Source organism: Convolutriloba macropyga, chromosome 8, assembly GCF_964194025.1.
Source record: "Convolutriloba macropyga chromosome 8, txConMacr16.3, whole genome shotgun sequence".
In the NCBI taxonomy this organism is placed as follows: Eukaryota; Metazoa; Xenacoelomorpha; order Acoela; family Convolutidae; genus Convolutriloba; species Convolutriloba macropyga.
The window spans coordinates 11,112,003-11,133,107 of NC_134475.1; the positions used below are offsets into that span (position 1 = coordinate 11,112,003).

General features: G+C 33.8%; 2 protein-coding genes across 6 annotated transcripts in view; one reads left to right on the top strand and one right to left on the bottom strand.

Moving 5' to 3' along the window:
- Positions 1 to 1,586: 1,586 nt before the first annotated feature.
- LOC142344457 (FRAS1-related extracellular matrix protein 1-like) overlaps positions 1,587 to 21,105 on the top strand; it is a 77,140-nt gene continuing 57,621 nt past the window's right edge. For 4 of the 5 annotated variants that reach the window (XM_075396110.1, XM_075396114.1, XM_075396111.1 and 1 more), the window contains exon 1: positions 1,587 to 2,927. In XM_075396110.1, the coding sequence (XP_075252225.1) occupies positions 2,646 to 2,927 (282 nt within the window). In that variant the 5' untranslated portion in view covers positions 1,587 to 2,645. The remainder of the gene's footprint in view (positions 2,928 to 21,105) is intronic. The other variant, XM_075396115.1, reaches the window with a different exon arrangement.
- Positions 6,076 to 9,373, bottom strand: LOC142343929 (uncharacterized). The gene is made up of 2 exons (XM_075395329.1): positions 9,083 to 9,373; positions 6,076 to 6,700 (listed from the first exon to the last, which is right to left on the bottom strand). Exons 1-2 carry the CDS (start codon positions 9,164 to 9,166, stop codon positions 6,083 to 6,085), a joined length of 702 nt encoding a protein of 233 aa, XP_075251444.1. The 5' UTR covers positions 9,167 to 9,373; the 3' UTR covers positions 6,076 to 6,082.

The window sequence follows — 21,105 nt, forward strand, 5'->3', positions numbered from 1 at the left end:
ATTATTAGCTCCAAACAAGGAGATATTTTCAGCTCAACGGCAACAATCAAAACTTAGTATTAGCATTGTCTTTGATGTTCATCAAGTAAAATTGGGACGTGCTTCAAAAAACAATCCCTTTGGGGGTAACTATCTCCTCTTTTTTCGAAGGACTTGCCGTTTTTCTGGTTGGAACTCTTAGTTCTGACCAGACTTTGCAGACTCTGGATAAATTCCTGATCAGAACGTACAGACTCTGAAAACAACTCTGTTCAAACTAACCAGATCATAACATGCAACTTTCGAGACCCTAGAACACGCTATGATCTGATTATCCAGACTCTGGGTGGGGCTCTGATTAGACTGTCCAGACATTAGGCAGCGCCCTGATCAGACCGTGCGGACTCTGGATGGGGTACTGATCAGACTTTCCAGACTTTAGATACTGCTGCTAGACTCTGTGGCGCGTTCGCGGTTTAACTCCTGTGCGCTACCTAAGCCATTCTGGTCAGGTCTGTCTTGGGTGGCGCACCTCATTCTGGGTGGGCACAAACCAAACTATATGTAGGTTTTTGGTACGATTATATGTAGGCTCCTTAGCAATCATAAAAGTCATTTATGAGAAATATACTATCTTCTGCACAGGTTGTGACTATGGATAGACCTTCATTACGCTATTTTGAGATTTTTCTGCAAAAAATTGCCTCACAGTAATTAGTTCAATATCAGCCAATCAGAGCACGGGTAATATTCAGCTTTATTCGATCTCATTTCATGGCATTCTGCTCTGCGCCCATTCGGCTCTAAAGGCGTCCCCCATCGCATTAAGATATATTGTATGTTTTCTAAGGTTTTATATGTGATATTTGTATAATTATTAAGAAGTGGCAATCTGGGCACTATAGCTCGTTTTAACAATTCCAACTTATATTCACAAATTGCTAGTTTCTGTATCATAATCGAACGCCTTAACACGAGAATTTGACTCGGTTTCGAGTCGAACGCCCTAATCATATACCATTTAAATGCCGAACACGACAGCTGCTGCACGTGATAAACAATGTACACCTGGTCTAAAACGCGGTTTGGTTCATTAATCACCCGGCAATGGTTAACAATCACCTTTAATCGACCACTGATTGATCGCAATCACGCTCACAGCTTGCCTTCACACTCAACTTAATTGAGTGAATAATTTTCAATGCGCTTAATTACACCTTTTCACAGCTAAATCTGCTCTCATATACGTGCGTAAAAAATCAGAACGAAAGCAATCTTATAAAAGTGCATAGACTGATTGATAAACGTATAAAAACCAATGTTTGTACACATTTTTTCGCTTAAAACAGGCGTCGTATTTTATATGTGACGAAACATACCAATTATAGCTCAAGTTAAAACTGAACAATTCGTTTTTGAGATTACTGTTGTTGCTTTAAACTCCATTTTTGTAATTTATATTCATAGCTTGAGCCAAAAATAAGCTTAAAATTTGACTTTTTTCAAGTGTTTAAATTAATGATTTCGTTTTATTGTAAAAACGCTGCTAATTATTTAAAATTTACTCAAAATCACTATACAATTTTTGCTGCGAATTAAAATTTTTACAAAAATTTATAATTTATTGGACAACAAGACTATCCATATAAACTCAATTGTCAATTTAACTTGACCAGTTTTTGGTGTGTGACTTCTTTTCAGTGGCAGAATTGGACAGAAGGATTGACCAATCAGATTCGAGCTAGGAATTACAAAGAAAGTAGCAGCGAAGTGACTACAATTGTACAATTTTGGCAAATACAATCAATATTCGGTTCTTTAAAGCCCAAGCCAATCTTATCTCGTGTTTTCAGTTCCATTGCCGACCGAATTACAAAATTTACAATTTTGAACAAAAAAAATTGATTTTAAACGGAATTCCTGCTCAAATTTTACGTTCCATATTTATACATTTACTTGCGTCCGTTGTAATCAAATATTAAACTGAAATTGTGGTAATAACCTGAGCTTTAATTTTATGGCCTAACTATTTTATAAAAGTTTTGTTTTGATACCAAGGGTATAAATTTATAACTCCGAGTTAGCTTCTGGGTAATAAAGATATTTTTGTTTATATTCGTGTTGGTCTTTGTGGGATTAAAAGCTGTTGATCAGAGACCAAGTTGATCTTAATCCCAGGATTTAGATTCGGGTTGCAAATATCAAATAATTGGGATTAATCAAATTTACCACCGGTACTTTTAGACCAGCGGCAGCTACTACCCATATTCTCAACAAAATCTGCTAAAAAGTCAAATTTTGGTGGTCCCCTCTACCGAATCTGGCAAACAAATATTTTACCAACATCAGTCAACACTGTTTGATTCGTCATAATTTCGGACTCACTTTTCAAATTAGTTCTCTGAAACCCAGTTTTAATTTCAAATATTACGAATTGGTTTGAAGTTTTGTCAAAATTTTGCTCATCAGCAAATTTGAAGTTCGGGTTTGCTTGTCCGCCGATGCATCAAACTCAATTTATGATTCTTTGAATATTTGCAAAATTTAGCTGCTGCTCATTTTTGGGTTTTACCAAATGCTGCTTCATTTGTTCAACATAAATCACTTTAAACTTTACCCTATATTTTAGACAACAACGTCAACATTATCACACCTGTTCAATTCTTATGAGTTCAAAAAACAGTCGCAGCTGTTCTAACTCTCCGAAAAGTATGAAATTATTCAGTTCAGTTTTAATTTTGCTATTATACTTTGTGAACACATTCACGACTGCAGCCGATAGATCCGTTCGGATTTTGCCCGAGATCTCGGTTAAGATTGGGCAATTTGTGGAATTGTTTCCCTCGGCCGATATTCCCGTTGTGTCTCTTCGGGATGATGATTACTGCATTTTGGAGGTCATTAGGGATGACCCCTTGTACTCTATGGTGGGAACCATGTCTCCGAGTGTAAGTTGCAAACCAAAACCCAATCTTGAACTGTTATAATAAAATAATATTTTTTCAGATAGTTTAGGGGTATTACTGCTAACGAAGCCACGACAAACACAACCAATTTGATAGGTCATCAAATGGAGTTTATGACCATAGTCGAGTGATATCCAGTAGCGATAGCTAATCTTTAATCCAGCCTCTCTATAATTAACCCCACGCCCCCATATCTCTTCCACACACACACACACACACATACACACACACACACACACACACACACACACACACAGTCACACACACACACACACACACACACACACACACACACACACACACACACACACACACTCTTACTGGATAAATTACATGAAACCGTATAGAGTCTTCGGAAAGCAGTCTCTCAAGATGGCCTGAAAAGTATTTACTAAACTTTTTTTTAGTTATTTAGTTTGGGTTAAATAAATCGGGGTTGAGAGAAATAGACTCTTTCAAATTTTAGCGTCTGTGAAGCTTGTATATAGTACATGTAGCAGAAATGGTCAACTAAAAAATTCGTAATTTCTGGGAAACTTTTTAGGCGCATTTTCTCCAGAATATGAGTTTTTAACTTAAGAAACTCAAGGTATATTTTTCAAAGTATGTTTGGATGGAAACAAAACCAGGTATATCTGCATGGGCAATAAATCATTTATTGCGGTACTCAAAATAAATCTGTTGTTGAGACAGATATAGAAATTCAGTAACAATTGATATTTCACAACACCCGTTATTTACGGCGACACAGTTCGTAGAGCTGATTTTATATTTCGTTTTTCATGGTAATCTTTTATATCTAATTTAAATAATGTTTTGACTCAAAATATATAAATCAGCTTGAAGTGCTACTATATGTCTGGCCACCAGAATGTTTGTTTCTGCCTTTGAGATTTCTGAAAATCTCTCTATTCTCTTTTATGCATTCTTTCAAACCATAAATTTGTAGCTGAGGCGGAGTGCAGTGTTTTATTGTGACTCGTTTCTGAACTTGCAGACAAATTCTGGGAAAGTCAAAATTAGCCACTTCGACCTCCAGTTTTGATAATTTGATCAAAACTAGAAAGTTTTTAACTATAAAGGTTAGAGAAAAATGTTGAAAATAGAAAACCAAAGAATAAGCGGTTTAAAATCACGTCAGCTACAGCGTAGTTTTTTCTCAGTACCTTTGCTTGAAAGGAAGTAAGCATTGAAACTTTCTTATCGTCAGAAAAATGATTCAAAAAGTTAGAACGAAGTAAAAAGCAGTTTTCCTAATTTAGTAACGATTTTTATCGTCAATTTTTCAGCAATAAGAAAAAGTCTCATTAGATATTTAGACTAGTTTTGATTTGGAAACTGAGCTTATTTATGTGTCTAAACTCTAAGAAAATTGAAACCTGCTCTAAAAATGAAATTAAAAAAAATAATTTTGTGGCTTATGAATGTTTTTGAAAAACAGAACTTCTATTAACAGTAGGTTTCGAAGATATCTCAAATTTCGTGTCACGCTGAGACATATGTATGTGACAAATGAACACCTGTTTAAATTTAATGTTAGTTTAATTTATCAATGTCGGTAAATTGTTTGATTTACTAAACTGCAACTAAAACTGTTACTAAATTGCAGTTACTAAACTGAAATTTTGTTCAATAAAACAGCAGCAGTTAATTCCGTTTTAGCCCTATCATAGCTTAACATTATCACTGAGAAAAGTTTCTCTTCATACTAAGTCAATTAAGTGAATTAAGTGATTTGGTATTTTCCATTTTTTGGTTAATTGCACTCAATAGTCGCCATTGGTTGCCTTCAAAATTAAGATTAAAATAACATAAATAACTCACACAAACACACACACACACACACACACACACACACACACACACACACACACTCACACACACTCACACACACACACACACACACAAACGCACGCACACACACACACACACACACACACACACACTCACACACACACACAAACACACACACACACACACACACGCAACCACTGTTAGGGGTATAAGCGGGCGCAACTACTGTAAAAATGGACCAGTATAGGATGCGAATCAGCATTTCTTAATTGCAAGACGAAAATGCCACCTATTAAACCAACCGATCTTAACCTCTCGAACTTGGGCGTCTCTTATAACCTGTTCTCATATTCTTTTTTGCTCCTCAAGGCTTCATTTTTTAGCCACGTGTACTGTGAGCCGGCAGAGCTTCTTTTCAAGCTATGAAAAGCTTATCTTCAGCTCAATTTACATTAGGTTGTTCTCACTCAACCTTCTAACACACACGACACACACACACACAACATCTCATATTCAAAAGATGTTGAAAGTTGTTCAGAGGATACTTTTTTCTTGGTTTAAATTTAAAGAGCTCATTTCCTATCATATTTTGGGCTTCCCTGAAAGTTGAAATAATCGGGTTTCCAAAAATCTTTGATTATAGTTCAATTTTAAAACAAGTAGAATAAACAGTAGAAATTGATGAAATGGAGCTAAAGTAATGACTGCATTGACGATCATTTGCATGTTTTGGCGTTTCTGGACCGTATGCTTATTTCAATTTTGTGGGACCAACTATACTCGCCGCTTAAATGGGAGTATACAAAGAGAGTTTAACTTAAAAGTTCTAAAGACAAAAGGAATGGAATTAAAAATTTTATTATAAAAACAGTTAAGGCGGTACAATATGAATAATGAGTTAAGCAATATCGATATCATATGTTTACTTTATCAATCTATTGAGCAAGTGTGTGGTGACAATTGAAGAGAGGAATATCAGATGGCTAACTAAATTGGAATTGAAGTGAACAAATGGTTGAAGTGAACGATACTGAATAACTGGTTGATATAAAAACTAGCTTCCTATATATAGTCAGCAAAGTGGGAATTAATTTCCCATATTTTTAAAAGTGGGATAAAACATCCCATATTAGTTTTTGGGATAAAAGTTCCCATTTTATTTTTGGGATAAAAGTTCCCATTTTCTCATTTTCAGTACATCCAACCGGCGACTTAGCGGGTTTTGTTGTAACTAGCTGGATATACAAGGTTAGACATAAAAATTTAGATATAAAAATTTATAGACATGTTTAAAACAAAATTAAGAATAAGATGGTTTCTAGAATAAGAATAAGTTTCTAGTTTTAGTTTCCTTCAAGTTGATTTATTCTGTTTTGCAAAAATTTTATTCGGTTCATTAGATTCGCGTTCTTCTTCTTCTCTCGTAAGAAGTTTTGCTCCAGTCCCAGCGTGTATGTGTCCCGCTCGTTGTTGAGGTCTGCGGTTATGAACTGGTAGGGGACTGTTAAGTTCTGTCGGTCGAGGGATATATTCTTTAGTCGATATGTCTTTAATTTTGAGTTATAAGATTGGATCTTATAAATATTTCCCTCTGGTAGCACTCTGTATTGGAGGCCCCAGTCAAAGTTTGGGTGTCCTCTAAATTGCCTATTCCTCGTTCTTTCTTCGTTGAATTTCTGTTTTTCCAATCTCTGGCTCATGCTAAGGATTCGTGGCTGTATAGGGCAAATTGTAGCTGTGGGTTTCATGTGGGTGGCTGTCGGAGCAATCGTAACTTCTGTTAAATCCAATTTTTTTTCTCCTCTCCCGGTATTGATAGTGTGAATACTCTTCCCTGGTGTAGTTCGTACTGGTTGTTGTTCTGGTGGTTCCTGTTGCTGGCCCATCAGTTCCTCGAAGGTATCGGGGAGAATGAAGTCATCTAGGTCTGGCATGTCATCGTCACCTTCGTATCCTAAATTCTAAAAATAGAAATAACATAAATGTGTAGTATGGATAAGATATTTATTTTCTATATCTATAACAAACTAATTATTTGTGTTTTTATTTATAGTCGTGTATATTTTTTAAAGTCATTATTGCTTTTATACGGGAGAAATTGGATTATCTCCATTTTCTTCTATTGCAACATTGTTTTCATGTCTTTCATTTCTAATTGCACTATATAATGGGTGCGGAATATGTGGATATAGATTAAAGTGTGTTTCTTTCATTTCAGTTACTAAATGTTCAGCATCATCTGGCTGTTTCTCATTGGTTGTCTCATTTTTAAAGATAGAAGTCATAATAGAAGTGAACAGAATATTGTAAGTGGCAAATAAGATGATTTTGCCAAAATTAACAGAAGCTCCTGTTATTTTATGTATTTGTAGGGCTTTTACAATTGTTACAACAATTTGAATAATAAATTTCAAGAAAAGAAAAGCGGCAAAATAAATTCCACATTGCTCTAAGATAAATTGTGTATAACCGAACATTTCTATATAGCGGTTATCAAAGAAATTAGGAGAAATAAAAGAGTCTAAGTAGACTGTTCTCATTGGATAGTTAAGATAAGTTCTATCCTCACTTTTAAAATTATCTTGAGAAACAACAAGTTCTTTAGAGAAAGTTTGTATAGCATCTTTCATTTCGTTATTGAATTTAATTCCGCGCCAAAATTTCTTTAATTCTTGATCAGTAAATAAATATATTTCATCACTATCCTGGAATTTGTATTTAGTTAATCTCTGTGGAGCAATATTAGGTTCAAAAACAGAGGTTCCGTTGACTCTAGTTATACCCGGTGTTAATTCAACCCAGGAGTTATCATCTTCAATATCTAATTGGAATAAATTATCGTGTTTATCTACACATGATCGTTCTTCAGCGCTAGTGTATGTCTTTCTAGTAATTGGATCAACGAAATGTATTTTATTTTGATACATTATAGGAATTCTATTATAACATTTTTCCATAATTTGTAAGGGTGAGAAATACTGTGGGCAATGATATAGCCATGCAACATTATCATTTGTCTCTAAGAACATTGAGCGATTATTTGTTAGTAAGAATCCAGCCATACGTGGATTACTATGCGAATAGACTAAATTTGTTCTCTTTATAGCACGTTCTAACTCACAATCGGTTTTTATCATTTGTAAATCTAAAAGCTGTAGTCTTCTTATATTAGTATATTCGTAATAGTCAAATTTCGTTCCCATATGGGCTTCATAATTTATTCCTGAGTGCAGATCAATATTTGGCTCTCCATTTGTATATGAAGTTCGTTTTACGAGCAATTTGCCTCTTGTGCTATTTACATAAGTATTTTTTACAACATTTGAAATTGGTTTTTTTGCCTTTCCTGTATCCATATCGAATCCTCCTTCATAATGTATATATAATGAGCTATAAGGAGTAGGATAAAGTATTTTGTTTGAGTCGCAAATTGACTGTGGATTATTATAAATCTGAAAAATGAAAGTATTTCGTGGCCCTTTAAATGGTTGCGCACGTCTAATAACAGCTTCTGTTGATTCAGGTTCAGTTTCATATTCTCTTACTATATAATATTTTCTATCTATTTGTATCATTTTTACTGGAGCTGTGTGTAATTCTTCTATTATACAATTTTCCCTATTTTCCCATGTATATGCATAAGGATCAGTTGATCCACTGTCACAGCCATTTTTGTTTAGGCTACAAGGCAGAGGAATATTATAGTGGTTATTTACCGTTCCATCTTCTAAATTTACTAGTAATTTAATATCTTGCATATATGTCTCGTAAGTATCGTGGTAGATCCATCCTGTTTCTGTGCACTCATTACTGTATTTATCACTAACGTCGCCCTTATTTATAACTGTTTGTTTCTTTACATTTTTTGTAAATGGAACTTTGTTAGTGTTAATAGTCGCGGAGCCTGTCTTCTTAGCTTCGAGACATTGCTCGGCTGTTAATTTAATATCTGAGCTAATAGTTGCTTGTGTAGCGGATAAACCACTATCGTCAAAAGTATCACAATACCACTTTAGGCGTTGATGTGTAGCTATACACATAGTTGCTTCTAATTTAGTCTTATAATTGCGCTGCATAATAGTAGCAGTTGCCTCACTTACTTTTATTTTCTCAGTATCGATATCGCATGGAGCTATTTTGTTTAATGAGTACATTTTATTAGAATCTATTTTAGAACAATCAAAGTGTCCTACTTTTACTTTCTTTAGAGTATTTTTAAATTCGGAGTCTGCGTTGGCTCCATTTATTGAAAGTAGTGTGGAAATTATTAGAGGTACAATTACAGGTACTCTCATGTTGAAAGGGTAGAAATTTGAACAAAGAAGAATTATAAATTTACTTACTTCGATTATTTCGTCCAACACTTCTGGATCGGGCTCGGGGAACTGAAAGCTGGTTAGCTCAACTGTTTCTTGTTCTGAATTCATCTTAATATTCAATTATGTTAGTGAAGGTATGAATGCTTGAAGGGATTTTAAATTCGAAGTTGAATTTTAAGGCAGCGAATAGACTTGATGTGTCTTTCACTAGAAAAGTCTCTGTGGTTAAATCGGAAAAGAGGAAAGTAGCGTAAATAACGCTTAAGTCGTTAGCAGGAAAGAAAGTGGATTTTAATTTGGCTAGTTTGCCGTTGATTCTGATAAGCATTTAAATGCTGACTAAGAGATGAAGAAGGAAGAATGATTTTTTGTGTTTTTGCTCTCTTATTTATAGTGTGCAAAATGGGCTGTTTCATCTCACTTTTAGAAATATGTCTCAAATATTCCCATTTTTAGTGACGGTTTCTGTCTTTTTATTGGCTGGGAAGATATTCCCATTTTTTAGACCAGTTTGTGCAATTTCATTGGTTTTCATAGTTTGGGAATGTTTATCCCATTTTTCTATTCAAGTTTTCATTTTTTATTGGTTTTTAGAGTTGGAGTTTCTATTCTCCTTTTATTTATAAATGATAGAATTTGATTGGCTAATAATAAAATCTTTTTGTTCTGTGTATTTAAATTTTTATTTCTTTTTATCCTTTAAAGCGTCCCATGGAATAGGATCATTAAATAACTTTGTAGCAACTGCTTGTCTACCAGACCTTCTGGGTTCAGTAGGATATAATTTTTCATTTATTGATTTATTAGCTAGTGGGGTTGTAGGTTGTGTAGTAATGACTTGTGAACTACTCTGAAAGTTAAAGGGACTTATATCATGTGCTAATGGTTGGGGGGAATGAGGTGTTTGTGGATAACTAAGAGGTCCTCTTGGATATGGGGTAGATATATGCTGTGGCCTAAATGACTTACTAGGCGAAGTAACTTGCTGTTGTGTGTTAAATAATGTTCGGAGTCCTAATGTGTCAATGCCTGAATCAATCGGAGGGTTATTGCTACTACATCTAGTAGTAGTATTAGTAGAAGTAGTAGTAGTGGGTCTACTATTTGGGAGTTGCGGCGGCGTTTCAACATTGTTGAATACTGGCCAAGGCATATAGTGCATAAAATTACTAGGTTGGGTAGTATTAAATTTGTTTATGTAATGCCTGTTATAGTTATCATAGAATTGTTCGGGTTCAGCATATACAGTAGTATAATCGGCAATTAAGGGTTGTATTTCTCTTTCCTTCGGAAAATATTCTACTATATGGTTTCTATGCACTACTCTTTTTTGTTGCGTCTCGTCTCCTTGTATTTCATATGTTGTATTAGTTATATGTTTTGTAACAGTGTATGGACCGGACAGAAGTGATTGTAGCTTCTTAGATATAAGCAAGCTCTTAGAATGATTTTCTAGTAGGACTTTGCTTCCAATGCTGATTGGTCGTCCGAGCTTAAATCTATTCCTATATTCATGGGCTTTATTTGTAACTTGACGACAACGAGTATAAGTATTGCAATATATGTTCTTAAAATCTGTTTCGCGTTGTAGTACAGTATTGGATAATCTATTTTGTAGTAGATTATCTACCTTTTCGTTTTTACACGAATTTTTACAATGTGTATGCGACGGCAAGTCCTGACAATATTGAGATATACAATTCTTCTTATTATCCCGCAGCAATCCTAGTCTAAGTGAAATAGGTATTTGTGGTTTTATTCCAAATATAATCTCGTACGGCGTATAACCAGTACTATAATTCACTGCTGTATTATGCGCAAATGCAAATTTGTCAACAAATTTTGCCCAATTGTTTCCAGTAGTATTTAGAAAGTGTCTAAGATAGTTTGTAAGGTGCTTATTTTGAATTTCTACTTTCCCGTTAGTCCAAGGGGAATATGCTGTTCGTGGCTTCAGTGTAATTCCAAGCTCAAAAGTCCAGTTTACAAAATCACTACTCATAAAAGCAGTACCGTTATCATGTACTATGTGCTGAGGTATTCCGAAGATAGTTATAAATTTCTCCATTTGTTTTATGGTCTCGTCAGAAGTAGCGGACTTAACAGCATATACTTGTACATATCTAGAGAATGAATCTACAACTACAAGACAGCAGTGTTTGCCATTACTAGAAGGCCGAAAAGGTCCTTTATGGTCTATATGTATAGTGTGGAAGGGAGTTGTCTCCAATTCGCCCCATTGTTGTAAGGGTGCTTCGTTTAAATCGTGTCTTTTACTTTTATTCTTTTGACAATCTAAACAATCGTGGATTAACATAGTAACCCATTTGTACATTCCGGGCCAGTAAAAGAATCTGGATATATTGTTTAATGTACTAGCATCGCCACGGTGGCCACTCATAGGGTTACTATGTGCTAGCTCGAAGCACTTTAGAAATAGTGAGATAGGAATACATATCTTTAGTTCGAACGAACCATTCTCATTAGGTTTATTGTAACATAGTAGTTTATAACTCTCATCTAGTAGTAGTAACTTATATATACTCTTGTAAGCCTTTAATGCTTTACATTGTCGAGTCATATAGTAGTGTTCAGGTTCTTTGCCTGATTCTATCCATTTCCGTACTATATGTAATACAGGGTCTTTATTTTGTTCTTGTAGTATAGTGTCAATATCTAGTTGTGCCTTTTTAGCAAATTCAGTTAACTTCGTTAGCAAATCAGAGCAATCTGATTTGACATTCTCATTATGTAGTGCTGTTGACTCTATAATAGTATAATGCTTTGTACGCTCCTTGTAGATTTCTTTTGCCTTCTCTAGTGCATGTATTAATGTTGGATCGACTAAATTATCTATAACATCACTAAATTCGTCGTCATTATATCCTGAGTCGTCCAATTCTACATAGTTTACTTCTTCTTTTATTTCACTATATGTATTGTCCGATTGTTTACTATCTGTGAGCTTAACTATTTGATTTATATTTTTGCCAAATTTGAAATAGTCGGCTACATTATGTATAGCATTACAAGAGTCTGTAAATCATTCGGGTGCGTCAGAAATACTAAAATCATTATCCGATATATTCATTACTTTTCTTGTTCCACCTTGTACTTGTGCTAGTATAGGATAAGAATCGTTAGACGAGTTTGTTTTATCCTCTTTGTGCAATACAGAGTAAGAGACTGGCTTTATATCCGAAGTGTAGAAATTTATATCCTTAGGTATTGTTTTATGTTCAATCTGAAATTTCTTCGCTTCTTCTATTGGGACTTGTCGACTCAGTAAATCAGGAAATGCTAAGTTCTTGCCTTCGGTGTATATAATTTTTAAGTTCTGGAATTTAGTTAGGACGACTTGATATTTGAAAAATCTGTGCGAAAGTTGTCCGCGCCTAGACCATAAAAATAGTATTGGCCTGTGATCGCAGAAGAGGTATATGGGAAATGGCGATCCTATTAAATAGAATTCATACGTTTGTAGTGCGGATATAATTCCGCATAATTCTCTATGCTGTGGGGACATTGTCTGTTCAGCTTTGTCGAATACTCTAGAGTTCGCTGATACAATTCTTTTTCTATCGGGGAATTGTTGTATAAGTATACAACCAGTGCCTAAGTTAGACGAGTCAGCATGTATATGAAATGGGTAGTTCGCATTTGGAATTGCTAGTGATATATCATGTACGAACTTTTCTTTTAGTATATTGAATACTTTCTCGTGTTCTTCTTCCCATTTGAAATTTACATCGCCTCTTGTTAAATCGTACAAAGGCTTAGCATCTATATGAAAATTTATCACATAGTTCGAGTAGAATCCCATTGCTCCTAATACGCTAAGAACGTCAGTTTTTGATTCGGGAGTCTTTAAGTTTCTAATGTCGTCAATACGCGATATAACTGGAGAAAGTGTATTTTCTGATATAACGTGTCCGAGAAATTTTACTTTTCGTAAGAAGAACATTGTTTTATCCGGCGCGGCTTTTAAGTTAGCCTTTCTTAATAGAGCATGATATTCTTTTATTATATTGAACATTTCCTCTTTAGTATTAGATTGTAGTAGTGTATCGTCAATATATGTAATAGCCTTCTTTTCTTTTATAAGAGGTCCGAATGCATAGCGCATTAATTTACTAAAGAAATTGGGTAGTGGTTTTAATCCGTAGAAGCCGACTTGATAAGTATATTGTCTTCCTCCTATTATAAATCCTGTTAACTTTTGTGTTTCGGGCGTTAGCGGCACTTGATGATAAGCACAAGAAAGATCGCTGCTTGTAAAATATGATCCATTTACTCGGGTTATTAGAACTTGTAGTGGTTCTAACGGCCAACTTGAATTACTTGTGTCAGTAATAGAGTTTAGATAGCGAGCATCTATTACTAGTTTGACGTAATCCTTCTTGGGAAGGATTATGATTGGGTTAACGAACCAGCTATTCATATCGTCATGCTCATCTAGTTCTCTTATAATGCCTGCTTGTATTAACTCGTCCATCAGTAATTCGAGTTTATCCCTTAAATGGAAGGGTACTTTACTAGGTCTTTGCTTTTTGAATTCTGCATTTTTTATTAGGGGTATATTAAATTGTTGTTTAGTACGGCCAATGTCATATTTATGATGTGAATATACATCGTTGTCTGTAAGTAGTGTATCTGCAAGTCGAAAGAATTCGTTCTCAGTCAAGTCGGTTTGTGTAAAATCGAATTTTTGTAGGAATTCCGTTTTATTGAAGTGAGTATTTTCTCCAGCATGTACACTTGTAGAAAATTTATCTATTAATTCTTTTACTTGATATTTTGAGCGGAATATTGGAAATTGTTCTCTTGATTTGGGTTGGCATATCCTTTTTGCCTCTTTAGAAAAGTCAGTGGCAATATCATCCTCGCTTTTACATTTCTCTACTAGTTCTCCTGCGGATAGCTCCATTATTTCGGCGATATGCTCGTCAGTGAGAGGACGATTTTCTATATTGTTTATTAACTGTAATTCTTTGCCACTAATGTATACATAAATAGTTATTCCCGTGTGCTTAAAGTGTTCTTCTAGTTCTTTAGCTATTCTTTTCCACAATCTGGGGTCTCCGCCACATGCTACCTTAGGCATAGCAATACATCTTATTCCGTCAAGCATAAGTGTCTTTTGTAGTTCACAAAATACTGAACAAGTTTTACTTGCTTCGTATGGGGGAGAGTTATAATATTCCTTCATTACAAGACTATATATAATTTGCTGACAATACTCATCTTGAAAATGTATTAGTTCGTGGTCTACCTTATTCTCCGATCCTATACTTTTAAAGTATTGTAGAATATTCCTCTTTAATTTGGGGTATCTTTTAATAAGGGAGGCAGTAAAGCCTTTGTCTAATACTAAGTCTCTAGATATAGTATGGATAATAGGCATATTAGCGTCGAATATCGAATGTTCGTCAAAGTTAATATACCTAATACACTCAGCAGTTAGGTCAGTGGATTCGGATATAGTATTTGTAGTTGTATTTAGCATAAAACAACTATCAAGCTCTTCGCATTTATTTATAACAGAATAAGTAAATTCGTTACAGTCACGAATACTGTATTTTTGTGTATTGTTTGTAATATCACATATAGTAAATCCAATTATCCCTTTATTTAGTGTAACTTGATGATTTTTGTGGTTTTCGATGAGCAGGGGAATTTGTTTTTCGTTCTTAGTACAAATAGTATTTATAAAGCACAACTCGGTTTTTACTGTAGTCCTATTAGGTACAAAAGAAGTGCCTTTCGGAAATATATCTTGCTCACTACACTTGTGCTTGTAGAGAAATGTAGACTTAGGTGGGATATATAGAGGCTGGTGTATTATCACTGCGTTCAATTTAGAGACTTGGGGATATTCCTTTTCATTATTTAGCGAGCCATAACTAAGAACTCCTTTATCACTAGTCTTCAGTTCTACTGCTGGAATATCAAAGTATAATGCTTTAAGAAATGTATGACAAAAATCTACTCCCAATAAATTAGAAGTTTTCTCCTCAGTAACCCATACTCTATGATTTGCTTTATATTTCCCGTCTGTATCAAAGTATGAAGTTAGTATAGTGTAGCCTATCATACGTATTTCGGAACCGTTATAGGTTCTTGTTTTATTGCCTGAAGTCTGGATATTTATTTGTTGCCCCAATTGGTTAAGCTCAAGAAATGTTGGGTAATTTATTATAGTGCAAGTTGATCCTGGGTCGATCATGAATTCTATTTCTAAGCCACTATGTTTTTTATTGTCTCCGGTGGCAAAGTGATATAAGTTCAAGAAAATTCGGGCTTTGGGATTTGATGTGATATTCTTATTTTTCGGAGACCGTATTAGTTTAAAGGAAATAAATCTGAGATAGCGTCACAATAGTCAACATTGTTTTCTTCCTGTTGAATCCAACGAACGTTATTTTCATTTTGTGTATTATAAGACTTTGTGTCTTGTTGTAAAGTAGGCCTTGTATTACTATGGGCTTGATTTCTATTGAATTGGCTGTTTTCACGCTCATAAAATTGTTTAGCAGCATATTCATTTTGCCGAAATGAATTTTCTCGGGGAAATCTTTGGTCATATTGCTTATTTTGGTTAAATCTATTGCCGTACTTGTAGCCGTTCTGGTTATTATAGAAAGAATTCGGGTTTTGAGCTCGGTTGTTATAACTATTATTTCTACTATTATATTGGTTGTTATTCCAAGCACCTCGTCTGTAGTTATTACTAAATGTAGGCTTGGTCTCTTTTTGCTCTAATAATTCTTTTCTTATCTTTTGTACTTCGTCGTCTAACTTCTTTTTGTTACAGGTAGAAATAGAGTGTCCGTGGTTTCTACAATACTCACAGAACCTAGTATTATTGGCTCGTCCTTTTATATTCGGGTCTCTATTGAAGTTGCTTGTATTTTGTATAGCACTTACTTCATTACTTTTTATTAAGCTTGTAAGTTCCTTAATTTGTGTCTCTAAGGACGATATTTTGTCTGAAGGTTGTTTAGCCGAATTCTCATTAATAACTATACAAGTTAAATCTTGTGTTATCAGATGTTCTTTTAAATCGTCCCAACTTTCGTTAGGTTTCTTAATACGCCGTTCATGTGCTTTTCGCTTTAATGAGGGGGGTTGCAGTCCCCTTATAGCAAAATCAATATATTTCTGTTCTCTTTTTCTAGATTGTATTACTGCTTCTTGCGCTCGATCAGCATTAGCTACATTTGTTAAGTCTTCTGGCCAACCTTTATCAACCGCGTGCTTGACTCTATGAAAATAATTTTTTATTAATTCGCCTTCTTGTCTAGAAGCATTTTCTACTTCTAATCTATGCTTAAATTTATCACGACCGTCAGTAAATCTATCAAGAAAGTCATTTTTAATATCATTTAAGACTTTAGCCTCATCGATAGTATTAAACCATTCTAAGGCTGTATCGGTTAAAAGGGACCCAAATAGAGATCTCTGTCTATTTTCATAACTCTTTTTCTTATCAGGATCAGTAGGAACAACTCCTAACGAAAATTTTACTTTTTGATCAACAGAATTCCAAAAGTCAAGAGCACTCTGACTGGGATCGTTACCTGAAAAAGTAGTTAAAGACACATTACTCAAAGAAATAGGAGCATCAGCCATTTTTATTTAAAATACTTGGACGTTTGCCAAGTCTTTATTTTATCTAAGATAAATTAAGTGTTTCTGTAAGTATCAGAGACAACTTTAGATAATCTAAGAATTACGTCCTCTGGGTACAATTTATTTTTATTTGAGAACTTAGAAATTTTTCTAAGTCTTTTATTAAAGTCAGATAACTGACGAAAGATAGAATATTTTAGAAATAGCTGATACAAATTTAACATAGAATTTAAAAATAGTGTTAAGTTCGACTTACTTAAGTCAGAACATAGAAATGAGACAACTTGGAAATTTTCCCTAAGTTTTTTGCCTCGCAACAGATTTTATTTAAGTTAAAGATTAAAGTTAAAGTCTTTAAAACATAGAATTTACTAACCTTGAGTGAGCCTCACTGGTCGCACCAATTTATACTCGCCGCTTAAATGGGAGTATACAAAGAGAGTTTAACTTAAAAGTTCTAAAGACAAAAGGAATGGAATTAAAAATTTTATTATAAAAACAGTTAAGGCGGTACAATATGAATAATGAGTTAAGCAATATCGATATCATATGTTTACTTTATCAATCTATTGAGCAAGTGTGTGGTGACAATTGAAGAGAGGAATATCAGATGGCTAACTAAATTGGAATTGAAGTGAACAAATGGTTGAAGTGAACGATACTGAATAACTGGTTGATATAAAAACTAGCTTCCTATATATAGTCAGCAAAGTGGGAATTAATTTCCCATATTTTTAAAAGTGGGATAAAACATCCCATATTAGTTTTTGGGATAAAAGTTCCCATTTTATTTTTGGGATAAAAGTTCCCATTTTCTCATTTTCAGTACACAACTCATTCCTTCATTCACAGATGGGTCGCTCATTTTTTGCGAAGTTATGAATTTAGTCGCTTAAATGAGGTTCTTTTTAATTTCAATTTTTTTGTTTCAAAAAACTGCAATTAAGCTTCTTTCATGTACATTTTTTTTTACTAATTATCCCCCCTTTAGAAATTATATGTTGTTGCACAGTACGTAACTATGTAAAAAAATAGCACGTACGCTTGGGGGGGGGGGGGGTTAAAATTATATGGCCACTAATGGGGGGGGGGGAGCAGGATAAAATCCCAATTTTCCACCGGGGAAACGCGTGATCTTTGAATCTTTGATATGGGATGGTGAAAATAAGAAAACAAATGTTTATGCGGATTAGCGGTTCCATTGAGAGAGCCTTTGTTACATCTCAGCTGCTCTTTGGTAAATATTTGATATCTCTTACACCTCACCTGTTAGGATTTGACATTTTGAAAACAACAAATAAAAAACGTCATCCATAATCAACGTAATCAAACGTACTAATTAGACGATGTTGTAATAAACTTGACTAATTTAATAACTAATTCTTTTAATAAAGTGAAATTTTTTATACCTGAAAAATCAAGTTTGTTATTTCCACGCAGTGAAACAAAAAATGAAAAATAGTTAGCTTATTAAGTTCATCTTGTTTATTAAGTTAATTGACTCATAATAAAACGAACTTGCCTTCAAATCAGTAATTTACAAATGAGACTGTTAATATAGCCCTTAGACAAAAAAATTTAAAAAACTGACTTTGTAAAATTTTGTAAACATTTATTCATCAATTTTCCATCACCTGTTCTTGTCAATAATTTTTTTTAAAAAAATTTCGGCTAATTGCTACAATGTCCTTGTGCAATATTAACTAACTATCCCGTTTTTATACCAAATAATAAATAGTGGTGTGCTGATGTAATAGTAATTGGGGATAATAATCCGGGCTTTATTGTAACATGAGCTGACCTCTTTATTCCATCATTGTCACAAATTTCAGAGCGGAACTTTGAAACCAATTTAAATACTCGCTTAGGCAAAATAAATGTGCGCTCAAACGCATTTATATACGTCACAGTTTCACATGAACCTTTGATCAGCTCGTTAAAAATGTTTGCCGACAATTTGATATTTTAATATTTTTAATAAAGTATTTTTGTTGTTTTTCGGCAAAAATGAATGACCAGTTTCAAAACGTTGCATGAAAGCTTGATTAATAAATTCCATCATTTTTTCCTTCAAAAACTATTCAAATTTTGAATATATGGACCTCACTAGCACAAAATATTCATTCAAAAAATACTTTTGAGGTACCTTAAAGATATTTTCAGTCCTGATAAAAGTCAAACATGATAATCATGGCCAGAAAATTATAGTTTTCTATTCACACGGCAAAATTGCTACTTTATTTCAGAAAAGGTAAATATCTTTTTAAGAAGAATTGACAGTTTTGATATACAAAGCTCATGCTCGTTTTATATAAAAATGTTTTTCCTCATTTTCCCCCGATATAAGGTGATTGTTTTATGATTTTTATATGTCGTTTCATTTGTCTGGTCTGGTATGTTTTATGTACTTCCCCATAAAATATCAGTCGATATCAGTGCTACAACTACTACACACTACTACAAAAAAGCTGAAAAACTTATTTTCCATTCCCCTCTGTAGGAAAACGTGAACGGCTTTGGCCATTGAAAACTCCTCGTACCTAATGAGCTAGTTATAAAATAATAACTAATAACCTGTAATTAGAACGTACTTATTATTACCAGATTAGTGAGTTCATTCTTTGTAATAACCACTATTTTTACCTATTATATTTCAACCTGTTTATTTTTTGCCTCAATTGGTCCGCATATAGACTTTGTTTTATATCCCCCCCCCCCCCCACTTGCTATATGCCTATCATCCCACACGCGCTGTCAATTAGCACTGACGTGTTTTCTTTTCCATTGTTTTCCGTGTTTTTAGCTAACAATTAAGTCGCCACTCTGCTTGCGATTTTATTTTTCCCCGACAGGATTCGAAAGCTATAAATATAATGTTATTGCATCATTTTAAAAAGGTGAACAATGAAACAAAACATGTCTTGTTTTTGGGAAAACCTATAAATTTAGGATTTTAAAGTTTCCCGTTCTTGAATTGTGAGCATTCTAACATTTACCTGCCCTAAGAACCGCACCCAATATATGGCCTTGCTGAAAAAAAACTATATAGTTATAACTATAGAAGATTTTTAAGACATGATATGCTCACTAAGCTGGGGGGGGGGGGGGGGTCGAAATGGGAAAGACTTTTCTGTTGAGGTATTGAGGTAGATCTGAAAAATAGCTGAAAAAATTTTACAAATAATCAGCTGGCTATACTCGAGTTTGAATATTTCAAAGCAATAATATTAATCGAAAAAAGTGAAAATTTCTCTTAAAAGCTTCTTCTTCAAGCGTTCTTTAATGGTCTAAAAGGTCAACAGCACAGGTTTTTAATGTCAACAAGATTGTTGTTTCCCTTTTTTTCATTTGTCTTTAAGAAAATGGCATTAAATTGCACTGGCGTCCACTTGACAATTAAGCAGCAACTGATAAGAAAAAGATATCACATGAAATATCACGTGAATTTTGTCGTGAATTTATCTTCACTCAGAACAACTACTAAAGGCAGATGAACGTTTTCGTATCTGACGGAAATAGGAAAAACTTCCTAATTTTGAGCATGAACAATCAGCTTGTTATCATTAAAATTCGAAATTTTATTTCAAAACTTCATAATTGCTTCTCTTTTTTGATAAAAAGTTTTGTCTGAAAAACACTGAAAGTAAAATTTGAAGGTCGTGCAATGCATTTTGGCGTACGTTTGAAATGCTGGGAGTTTAATGATCGTGTGAGGGCCAAATTCTAAGCTACGACAAAAACAAAAGGTTAAATTTTCGTATCTAGTCAATAATTTTTAAAAATATCGTTGCTTTGTTAGATTTTGATTTCCACTTCTTGATTTGACTGAATTTTCATGTGATATTAAATAATAATTGTTTATAAAAGCATAATTCTAAAAAGATATGCTACACATTGGGGGACAGAAAATTAGCATAGAAACAAAAATATTGCATCCGAAAAATTTATTTTAGTAATTCAAATTTTCAAAATGGCCTGTTACCAAGGTCATTTTTCTCTATAATTCGAAACTTCGTTCTGTTTCTCAGAAGTATTTTGAAGATTACACAGAATTTTTAAGGAAAAAAATGACAATTTAAATTTTTACTTATGATAAATTGTGTAGGAAAAAACTAGGGTGAAAATTGTAAAGTTTTTTAGTCAAAATTTTTGCCTTGCAATCTTTCAGTGCACAAAAAATAGAATATTTTGCAGATGTTTTTTTCCAGATGTTTTAGTTGTGTTTATTCGAAATTTTGATAACATAATTGTCCTGTTTGTAAAAAAATCTTTGATAACACATTACAACCCATTAATTCTTGAAAAAAATGATGTCTAATTTGAAGCAAACTCGTGTAGTTGACTCCTATACCTGTGAATTTTTTAATAAAATTTTGGATAATATTCTAATAACATTTTGGACTGTTTATTGATAT